We start from the raw sequence: 11,612 nt of genomic DNA on the forward strand, positions 1-11,612 counted from the left end.
TTCTTTTTGCTTATGTGGTGCTGAGGAATCGAACCCAGGGCCTTGAGCATGCAAGGCAAGCGCTCTACCACTGAGCCACCTTCCCAGCCCCCTGTATTTTATTTTTGTCACTGACGTTTCCAGGAATTTGTGATTGGACTTGGAACATGTGATTCTCCTGCCTCCTCACCTACTGGATTACAGATACTGGTCACCATGCCTGCTTTAGTTTTGGTTTATTGTGAATGTATGTTTTTTTGTTTGTTTGTTTGTTTTTTGTCAGTCGTGGGGCTTGAATTCTGGGCCTGGGCACTGTCCCTCAGCTCTTCAGCTCAAGGCTAGCGCTCTACCATTTGAGCCATAGCAACACTTCCGGTTTTCTAGTGGTTTATTGGCGATAAGAATCTCATGGACTTCCCTGCCCAGGCTGGCTTTGAACTGCAATCCTCAGATCTCTGCCTCCTGAGTAGCTAGGATTACAGGCATGAGCCACCAGCGCCTGGCTGTGAATGTATATTAAGTTGGCATTTAGTATAAATTCAAATCTGCTTTTATCATGATTGCCATGTTTGAGTCTTCAGAAGTAATTCTCTTTCTTCCTAGCCATCTAGTTCTTTGCTGTTGCCACCCAGTTGGCAAATCTCACCAGAAATCAGAAAGCAAAGAGCTGGCATGATGCAGTCTGTGGCAGTCAGTCGTCCAGGCCACAGAGCATGCTAAATAAAGGAAAAGCTGGGATGAGCCATGAGGAGGCCAGAGTCTGCAGAGTGCTTTAGAAGGGGAGCTTGAGTACCATCATCTTTATTCAGAATTGCTCATTTTTACTATGAGTTGGGCAGACCTCATCAAATCTGTGTTCTTTAACATTGAAATTAGAAGCCAGGTAATAGTGGCTCACGCCTGTAATCCTAACTACTCAGGAGGCTGAGATCTGAGGATCATAGTTCAAAGCCAGCCAGGAAGGGAATAGTCTGTGAGACTTTTATCTCAAAAAACAGAAAAACAAAACTCCAAAACACCAGAAAACAGGAGGTGGTGCTGTGGTTCACAGTGGTAAAGCACTCACCTTGGGCAAAAAAAGCTCAGGGATGGTGCCCAGGCCCTGAGTTCAAGCCCCATAACTGACCAAAAAACAAAACAAAACAAAAACCCTGAAATCAGAAGTCTCAAATTGCGTCTTGATTGATATTCTGTGTAATTAAATTTTAACTGTTTTTCTCCAGATTACAATTCCTAGACCTTCTGTGGCATCAACACAGTCAACTTCAGGAAGCTTTCACTATGGTCAGCAGCCAGAGAAAAAAGATCTGCAGCCCATGGAGCCCTCTGTGGAACTCTATTCTCCAAGGGAGAACTTCTCTGGCTTGGTCGTGACAGAGGGTGAAGCCCCCAGTGGAGGAAGCAGAGCAGATTTGGGACTGCAGATAGATCACACTACTAACGACATGCTACCCAATGTTCGAGACAGTGACAGATCTCAAGACCTGGGACCAAAAGACCTTCCTGACCATAATGAACTGATTGGGAAAGAATCTGAGACTCTCCCTGGAGAAGCTGAAGAGAAAAGCATTCTTCTAGGGTCTGATAACGAAGAGGAAAAGTTAAGTAAAGGGCAGCAGTGTGTTGCGATTGCTTTCCTAGGGGATTTGGCAACTGGGGAAAGGGATCATTCAGCTACTATTGAACCTCTTGATGTGACAAAGATACAGACTTTTAGTGTAGTGCCAAATCAAGACAAAAATCATGAAATAATGAAGCTTCTGGCAATTGGAACTTCAGAAATTTCTCCTAGAGTCATTGACCCACATGCTGAAGGACAGATGGGCCAGGTGGCCGCAGTGCAGAAGTGCAAGCTGTCTAAGGATCAGGACATCAAGAGTGAAGATTTCCCTAGGCACCAGGGAGACCTGTCTACTTTCTTGCGCCCCGAGGGTAAGAAAGAGAAAATTGCCCCTAGAAATGGAGAACTCTATCATTGTGTTTCTGAGAATGAGAATGAACACAGTCCCCCACCCCGGAAGGATGTGGTTAGGTCATCTTTTATAACTAGACATAGCCGCATCCCTATTTTAGCACAAGAAATAGACTCCACGCTTGAATCATCTTCTGTAGTGTCTGCAAAAGAAAAGCTCCTCCAGAAGAAAGCTTATCAACCAGACCTAGTGAAACTTCTGGTAGAGAAAAGGCAATTCAAGTCCTTCCTGGGTGACCTCTCAAGTGCCTCTGATAAGTTGCTGGAGGAGAAGCTAGCTGCGGTTCCTGTGCCCTTTTCTGAGGAGGAGGTCTGCACTCCCTTTTCCAGACTGGCAGTGGATTCTCACTTGAGTAGGTCAGCGGAAGACAGCTTTCTGTCTCCCATCATCTCCCAGTCTAGAAAGAGCAAGATTCCAAGGCCAGTTTCCTGGGTGAACACTGATCAGGTCACTAGTTCAGCGTCATCTCAGTTCTTGCCTCGACCACCACCAGGAAAGCCACCTACAAGGCCCGGAGTAGAAGCCAGGTAATGTTCTCTGCTCTCCCTGTCTTTTGTGTGTAAATGACTTCTAGCTATACTTTATTGTGCGAGGTTAGTAGTAATATTTCTTTCTTTTTTTTTTTTTTTTTTTTTTTTGGTCCTGTCGTGGGGCCTGAACTCTGGGCCTGGGCGCTGTCCCTCAGCTCTTCAGCTCTTCAGCTAGCGCTCTACCACTTGAGCCACAGCACCACTTCTGGCTTTTTTTTCTGCTTATGTGGTGCTGAGGAATTGAACCCAGGGCCTCATGCATGCAAGGCAAGCGCTCTACCACTGAGCCACCTTCCCAGCCCTAGTATTTCTTTTTTAGCTTTCGAACATCTGCCTACCTAAGTACAGTTCAGAGTCCTTTTACAGCAAGGTGAAGGTTTAATTCCATGTTTTCATCTTTATTGTAAAATATACCTAACATAATATTTGTTTGCTGGTACTGGAGCTTGAACTCAGAACCTATATGCTATTCCTTAGTTCTTTTTGCTCGAGTCTAGTTCTCTACCACTTGAGCCACAGCTCCACTTGCAGCTTTTTGGTGGTTAATTGAGGATAAGAGTCTCACAGGCTTTCCTGTCCCAGCTGGCTTTGAACCGTGATCTCAGATCTCAGCCTCCCAAGTAGCTAGGATTACAACTGTGAGCCACAGGTGCCCAAGAGATTTTTAAAACTTTATTTGTAATCCTTGGGTGTGAATTCCAGGTCTTGCACTCATTAGGCAGATCTTCTCCTACTTGAGTCATGCCTCCACCCTTTTGTTTTTTCTTTGTTTTTGTTTTGAGGTAGGGTCTCTAATTTTGTGCTGATTGGCCTCATGCTCCTCATGCTCCTGTCTCTACCTCCCGTGAAACTGAGATCATGACTGTGTGCCACTACACCCAGCTAGATTTTTACTTCACATAAAGTTTATTATTAGGTATAGTGTGAAATTGTTTCAAAGTCATTAATGATACCAAAATGCATCTTTCATAGAAACACAGAATTCAATGCTCTGTTCAATTCTTTGCCTATTCCTTTGCTGTATTCTTTTATTTCCTATAATTATTAATGGTGGGCCCCTAAAGAGCAGCACATTCTTTAGTATTGCCACTAGAGTTGATTAAAAAAACACCTTTGCATTACTATCTTATTTGATTCTTGCACCAAACCAGAAAGACATTTGGGGCAAAGAAAGCCCATGTTAATCATCATGACTACGCTCTGTCTTCCAGTGCTGAGGTTCATACGCAGTAGCCAGTAGCGGGGCAGTATTCCCCACACCCACCCTAGCCTCATGCAGGCTCTTGACAGGGGCAGAAACTCAGGGAAAACTAGGTATTCTTTTAGAAATTATTAAATGAGGTTGAAATATACTTTCATCTCTAGCTCCTGCTTCTGGTTAATATAGTAAATAGGGAAGACATAGTTGGTGAGATTTAATGTTTATAGAATTGGTGTCCAATATGTCACATGTGCTGACATGCTGGGGACAATTCATTAAATTAATCCTAAAATTAGAAAGGTAAACATGTCATAGAAGGGAGGGACCTATCATCACCTAGGCGCTTCTGCTTGACAGACAGTCATCTTAGTACTTGGTTAGCTGGGTAGCCTTGTGAGACAGACAGACAGTGTTCCCATTGAAAGCTAGGAATCCAAGCACTGGGGAGGAGAGACAGGAGATGGGTGAGTTTGAGACCACCCTGGGCTACGTATTGAGTTCCAAGCCAGCCTGAACTACATAGCAAAGCCCTTTTTCAAAACAAACCAGAGAGAGAGAGAGGGGGAGGGAGGGAGGGAGAGATTTAGATTAAGCTTTGAGGTATTAATTGATCATCTAGGGAAGTATGTGGAAGAGTAACTGTGTATCCTGTTGGTGTATTTCCTGCTGTGATGCACACCTTGTATACATTGATTTGAGACATTATGACTTTTAGACACACTTGGAATGAATTTAAATGAGAATAATTCTTCTCTATCCTTTTTAAGGTTACGCAGATATAAAGTCCTAGGGAGTAGTAACTCTGACTCAGATCTCTTCTCCCGCCTGGCCCAAATTCTTCAAAATGGATCTCAGAAGCCCCGAAGCACTGCTCAATGCAAGAGCCCCGGTTCTCCTCACAACCCCAAAACACCGCCCAAGAGCCCAGTTGTCCCCCGAAGGAGTCCCAGCGCCTCTCCTCGGAGCTCATCCTTGCCTCGCACATCTAGTTCCTCACCGTCTAGGTCTGGACGGCCCCACCATGACCAGAGGAGTTCATCCCCACATCTGGGGAGAAGCAAGTCACCTCCCAGCCACTCGGGGTCCTCCTCCTCCAGGAGGTCCTGCCAACAGGAGCACTGCAAGCCCAGCAGGAACGGCCCAAAAGGATCCAGCAGCCTCCACCACCACGCCGCCAGCACGAAAACCCCCCCAGGGAAGAGCAAGCCCGCCAGCAAACTCAGCAGATAGGAGCCACGCTACAGCTCTGGGACAGGTGTGAGATCTTGATCTTCCTCCTAAACCTGATGCGTGTGTGTACCTGTACTGTCTATTTTTAAAAAAAAAATCAGTGTTGATCTGCTCTTTCAAAGGAAAGTAACATGATCAATTATTTATAAGAAGACATAAATATTAGGAATGACCCAATGCAGGTAGCAAGCAGATCAGGAATCAATGTCTTTGCATAGGAAGGGGCAATCCAGCAAAACTTACTAGAAGAAGGAGAAACTTCAAAACAAAAGAGTTGAGGGTAGGCGTTAACAGGAGAATGGGGGTGTCCTCTAATTTTGTAAGCCTGTACTCAATACTGTATCGCAGAAGTGTTTGTCATTTTTATTCAAAACTTCTCAGCCTTGGAGAGTCATTGCTCAGATATTAAGAGCCCGTTGCTAGGAAAACCAGTACCCCTGTTTTATTGGCTTGTGCATCTATTTAATGTTTTGAGAATCTTTACTTTGCCTCATTCTTAAGTGTCCTTTCTTGATTTTACCTTTTTTTTTTTTTTTTAGAGTTTGTATTCCTTACCTGATTCAGTCTTGCTTTTTTAAACTATGTATTCTAATAGGCATGTCGGCAGTGCACGCTGGGATTGTCACATTCAACTACCTTGCTTTAGTCCTTTAGTAGTTTTCTTTGGAGCAGCAGTTTTTAACCCAGTACCTTTTTATTGTAAAAAATAACTGAGAGACTAAGGTAAAGAAAAGTACAACTAGATTACTTGCAGGCTCTATATTTAGGGAGAGGAGAGAGAGAAAGTGGGGTAATGGCCTTCAAGATAGAAGAACCCTCTTAACTCTGCTTGTTTCCTCCTTGTGGAAGGAGACTGGGCAGAGGAGATTAACTGCTTCCTTGAGTCTTCTAGGTGCCAGCTCTTTCTAACCAACCTCCGAGATGGTACTAGGGAAGCACACCACTTTGGAATGTGACTTAACTTTTAGAGATTTAGAAAGAAATTAGGTATGTTATTAATGCTTATAATCTTCACTCAAACTTTGTATTTTATATACTTAGCCATTAAGAAAAGAATATCTGGGAAACAAATTTAGGCTAAATATTTTTATTTTAATGTTTTGTTACCTGCCTCATCTGTGATTTTGTTTAACAGTTGGGCTTCTTGGCCTGCCTTCCATGTGATCTCCTCAATTTATAAAGATAAAAGGAAGACCATATTTGTTCTAACCTTCTGCTAACAAATAGCAGGCAAAATTAAAGAATAGCAGACTTTTGAAATGAGCTCTTTTTTACTCTGTATTTTGTGTTATAAAGACCTTTTTAAGGTCAGCTAAATTTGTCTGCTTGCTGTTGAAATTTGCCTTCTAGCAAACATCTGTGCTTTCTGTTTGACCTTGTGTTTGCTGCCAAACCTAGTACTGTTGAATTGGAAAACAAAAAAAAGGAAGAAATTTGTTCCTTCACCCAGTGAACATATTCTAATGCTGCATCAAAGCTGCCCTGGAGCTGCACTGAAACTTAACCTGTCCTCTTTATGTGTTAAGCCTTTTCACAAACTCAGAACACTATATTGAGACCTGCAAGGTCTCCCATAAGAAATGTAGCATAGTATGGAATCTTCATTTCTCTCCGTTTCTAGCACCACAGAGGAATGCAGTAGATGAGGTGTATTTATTGTTTAGCTAAGGCAACTGTAATACTGGAAGACTGATCCTTCTGTATTATATTGTATAATTGTTGCTATAACACTACTTGCATGTCTTCATGGTATATTATATAAATATTTATAAATATATAGAAGAGACATATGCTTATATTAAACTCATCCTTTCTCATTCTCCATTTGTAATTTCAGGGTCACAGATGGTGAAATTCCTTTTCTATTGTGTGCCTCCCGTACACGTAGGCCTTGCCATCTTCATTTTCTGAAAACACGTACTTGGCTCGTAACAGCTCAGATTGTCCATGCCTTCCTTCCCTGTATAAAACGTGAGGGCTGGTAGTCTTTAACAAGCCAAGATGAGATGTTTAATTTCCATCCTACAAAGACTTTAATAGGGGAAAAAATGACTGGGACATGCTTGTGTTACTGGTTCAAAGATTCATCATGAGCGACAACAGAGTGCTGTCCTTAAGGTTAGAGTCACTCGGTGGGGATAGTAATCACGGGTCTGACATCAACTGATTCTGAAAACATTTCCTAAAGATTATTTTCCTCTTTATATCACTTACTTGGAGGAGTAGAACAGGGTTGAGGGAATCAGATATAACTTAGAAATCCTTTTTGTTTTTCTGTTAAATTAACACACTGACCTCTGTAGTCAGAAACGTGCTCATCATAACGGACAGAGAAACTGCTGAGGCCACCGCTGTGCACTGTGAGACTGTCCACCTCGCCGCCGGTACTCAGAACCGAGGCGAGGACCACACCGTGGCTACTGGATGTTTTCTTTGCTAGTTCATTCCTCCCAACCTTTCCATGTATGGCCTCCCTTTCCAAGTGACATTAACAAAACTCACCAAGAGCCAGAGGTCATTTCATTCTGTGAGAATCTTTTATTTTGCATGTAGGGAAGAAAAGTTAACCAAAGATATTTCTGCTCTGATACTTTTAAAATAAAATAGAACTTACTATATCTTATGGATCAATAGGTCATTTCTAAGTAATGTCATTATATAAAGAGATTTACCTTATAGTTTTGAAAAGTATAGTTTGTGCTTTTGGATATTACGTGTCTCTCAGGCTGAAAATAGAAGTTGGAAGCAACTTCTATTTTTGAGAAAATAGAAACAAGCACTTTGGTAAAGATTTTTGTCTTTATTTTATTGTAAAATATGATGCAGAGAACAGTTGTTTTTTTAGATTTTTTTTACTGTTTATTTTTGGGGGTTTAGTGATGGCATATTTTAGATTCAGTCATGCTTTATTCACATACACTTAAGCCAATTTGATTATTTTATTTCATGGCCATTAGCAAAAATCAAGCCAAACTATACTGAAATCAGGCTGGGGCAAGGTCAACAAGAACCTCCTGATTTTTCCTGTGGAAACCTAAACAGGCTTACCTGGTTACATTTGCCCTGCTTTTTTCTGTACTAGCCTGCAATGGGATTACCTGGGTGGAGCAGAAAATGGAAATGCTTTTTAGCTAGTGTTCCCCCTGCATTAAGCTTCTATATAGCTCCTTGGTCTATGAATTGGTTGAAAGACTTAAACCCCACCTAGCAATCTTGCACAGCTTAAGGGTAAATAACTTGAAACAGGATTGTGGACAAAGAAGAAAAATAGCATCCTATCTCATTCAAAGGGAGACGACTACATGTCATCTTAAACCCTAGACTGGCAGGCATGTTCACTGGTTGGCTGTGGTGAGATAGATTTCCTATTTTTTAAGCTGTAAGTTACGTAGTGAATTTTTTTTTCTTGGTAAAAATTGCTGAGCTAATCGAGCCCTAAATAAGTAGCAACAAGGAAATTGTTATGACCCCCTGTCGTCATCATCCACTTTCCATGACCCTTGCTAGCTTACTTCCCTGCTGCCCTGCTGCATACTAGGTGGCTATTGGAGATGGGCAATTCCTCTCTATTTGATCCCAGCCTGGGCTGGGGACTGAGTAAGCATCAGAGATTCCTTCCTGGCCACAGATTCCTACACACGATGTAGTAACATCGACTTCACAAGGAAAAAAGCGTACAGTGGTGTATGTGTTAGGAACTCAGAGACGGATATGCAGAACCAGAAGGAGGTTTTGTTTTTTGTTGGTTTTTCCATGCAGTACCTTAGGATGTAAAAGAGATTTTTTCCCCCAAGAGCAAACTACTATATTCCTAACCTAATGGAGGACTTGATGATAGAAGAAACAGCATTTTGAGTTTTAGTGGCTAAGTAAGGAAAGAACAAATAAATGCATCTTCTCTGGCTATTTGAAAATACATTTGTTTATATAATCTAATTTAGCTTTTTTTAATATTTAAAAAACTTCTTGTATTCCTTTATGTCTACCAAAACATGGCACTTATTCTGTCATGTTTTTATAGTGTAGAATTGTTTGCATTCACTTATTTAAAATCTGCCATTTCAGTTTTATACATTGTATCACCTGTGTGTTAGAACTTTTTGCTTCTGGGAGGAAAGTACCTATGTCACTAAGTCAATAACATGGCTGACAACATCTGATTCTGTAGACACTTATTAGCTGAACAGCTACTTCTTCTAGGATTTAACACAAAATATAGGATTAAGACATGTAACTACTACAGTAGTCCTCATATGTCAATATATCCCCGAGCTCAGAAGACACTGTGGTGCAAATTTAGATCTCAGCTTGAGGAGCGGGAGTTCTGGCGCTCTTGGCCATGTGGGAGATGTCCATACCAAGTGGCTGACCCCACTTGGTGTCCCCGCTGAACAGAATTGCAGGGTGTCCCTGGCCGGTGTGAACAGAGTGTTAACTCGTATCATTGGCCACTCTATTTTAGCCATTCACTAGGTAGGATTATAAAAAATTTAACTCTAGGAGCCTTCAGAGCTGCTAGTGAGAAGTGTATGGGGAATTCCTACAGTTTCTTGAGAGAGAGAGAGAGAGAGAGGAATCCAGATGTTATCCTGAGAAATTCCTGGCTGGACATGGCTCATGGACAGTTTCTGATTCTGTTGATTGCCCACTACTACTTTTAAAATGAGAAGGCTTGCTGCTTTGTTATTCTCCTGGAGCACATTTTGATCAGAAGACTAAGGTGACACCTTTAAGGTTCCACACAGTCTGAAGACTGAATAGCCACGAAGTAAGATTTAGAGGCAATGACTTGAGTATTTCTTTTGCCTGGAATCTTAGTCTTGAGGAGACACGTGGCAGAAGTGAGGCCTTTCCTTTATTGCCCTGTGCACCTTAACAGGTTTGTGTTTTCCCTTTAGCTGGCAGTGATAGCATGGGCACAGTACGTATACTGTGGATGCGTGGATGCTGACCCTCGCGGGCTCCCAGATACCCTCAGGCATGGGACGGATGAGGCAGAGCCTTGAGCCTCTGCAATATAGGATTTGCTGGTGACATAATTTTACACAGTGGATGGGAAATTTGCCTCCTAGTTTCATATTATTTCAAATTGCTATATAAATGTTCACTCCCCCATTTTAAAACCCCAAGTAAACCAAGTTTTCTATAAACAATCCTGGCCATATGATGTTTTATTCCTGCTTATAATACAGTTTAAATCCGTAAAGATTCCATCGCGGCACTTGGACGCTGTCTAGGTGTGCTGTACACAGCCAACACAAGGAGTAAACAAGACCACCAGAGCTCGATTGTGCTTTCTTGGAAGAAGCTTTCCAGGCAGGGGAATGCTTTGGGACTTTTTCCCAAACAAGTTTCTTATTATTCACCAGACAGAGAAATTAGTTTAAGTTAAAAAAAAAAAGCAAGTTTTCTGAAATTCAAAGATAGGAAGATAAAGGAAATAAAACCCGGGCTACTGAGGCGTTGAAGGAGGTGAGCCCCTCGCTCTTCACCCCCATCCCCCCCCATCCCAGTTCCTTCCCTAAAACAGAACACACTTATTTCATTGGCCCATTTACTTACAAGCTCCCGGCTTTTAGAAAAAGATGGGAACATCTGGGAGCTGTTCTATCAGATTCCACCACAAACCAGAAGAATTGCCTTGTTGAACAAGACTAATGAGTTGAGCAACTTTAATAATTCCACTTTCCTGTCCCTCTCTTCTCTTTATGAGGTAAAAAAGATGAGAAACTGCTCTTTGAAATACCTCCCAAGGTATGACCCCCCCTCCCCAAGGCAGCTCCCTCGACGGGCAGAGTGTTGGCAGGAGTGCCGAGTGCTCTTGTATAGGCCATCTGTACATAAAAGTGTAATTATTTATTTAATTTTCCCATTTGTATCATATTAAAGCTTTGTACAGTGTTTTAAGTTCTGTTTTAAAATTATTTTGTATTTTATTTTTATAATCTAGTAATAAAATATTCATTCCGCATGCAAACTCTAGTTCTTGTGTGTGATGGCTTGGGTTTTAAGACGGGGAAGTTAATTCTAGTTGAATGAAGTTTTGAGGGCAGTCAAGGTGACGAGGTTAACTGGGAGCAGCGCTGCTGCTACGAATGTGACCAGAAATGACGTGGAGGCGGCGGCGGCCACCCTCCCCTCCCCCACCCTCCCCCCAGCACTGCAGGGGTCCGCCCGTCCCCCCCACAGCACTGCAGGGGTCCGCCCGTCCCCCCACAGCACTGCAGGGGTCCTCCCGTCCCCCCCAGCACTGCAGGGGTCCGCCCGTCCCCCCCCAGCACTGCAGGAGTCTGCCCGTCCCCCCCACAGCACTGCAGGGGTCCGCCCGCCCCCCCACAGCACTGCAGGGGTCCGCCCCCCACAGCACTGCAGGGGTCCGCCCGCCCCCCCACAGCACTGCAGGGGTCCGCCCGTCCCCCCCCACAGTACTGGAGGGGTCCGCCCGTCCCCCCCCAGCACTGCAGGAGTCTGCCCGTCCCCCCCACAGCACTGCAGGGGTCCGCCCGCCCGTCCCCCCCACAGCACTGCAGGGGTCCGCCCGTCCCCCCCCACAGCACTGGAGGGGTCCGCCCGCCCCCCCCACAGCACTGCAGGGGTCCGCCCGTCCCCCCCACAGTACTGCAGGGGTCCGCCCGTCCCCCCCACAGCACTGCAGGGGTCCTCCCGCCCCCCACAGCACTGCAGGGGTCCTCCCGCCCC

At 43.7% G+C, this 11,612-nt stretch overlaps 2 protein-coding genes across 3 annotated transcripts in view; both read left to right on the forward strand.

The window, feature by feature from the left end:
- Nucleotides 1–9,060, forward strand: part of Ttbk2 (tau tubulin kinase 2) — a 73,471-nt gene extending 64,411 nt beyond the window's left edge. Inside the window, exons 14-16 of one of the 2 annotated variants that reach the window (XM_013010174.1) lie at nt 1,203–2,479; nt 4,451–4,938; nt 6,751–9,060. In XM_013010174.1, the coding sequence (XP_012865628.1) occupies nt 1,203–2,479; nt 4,451–4,913 (1,740 nt within the window). In that variant the 3' untranslated portion in view covers nt 4,914–4,938; nt 6,751–9,060. The remainder of the gene's footprint in view (nt 1–1,202; nt 2,480–4,450; nt 4,939–6,750) is intronic. The other variant, XM_013010175.1, reaches the window with a different exon arrangement.
- Cdan1 (codanin 1) overlaps nt 7,003–11,612 on the forward strand; it is a 22,532-nt gene continuing 17,922 nt past the window's right edge. Inside the window, exon 1 of the mRNA XM_013009985.1 lies at nt 7,003–7,031. Coding sequence (XP_012865439.1) covers nt 7,003–7,031 — 29 coding nt within the window. The remainder of the gene's footprint in view (nt 7,032–11,612) is intronic.

Source organism: Dipodomys ordii, unplaced genomic scaffold (genome assembly GCF_000151885.1).
Source record: "Dipodomys ordii isolate 6190 unplaced genomic scaffold, Dord_2.0 Scaffold11, whole genome shotgun sequence".
Taxonomy (NCBI): domain Eukaryota; kingdom Metazoa; phylum Chordata; class Mammalia; order Rodentia; family Heteromyidae; genus Dipodomys; species Dipodomys ordii.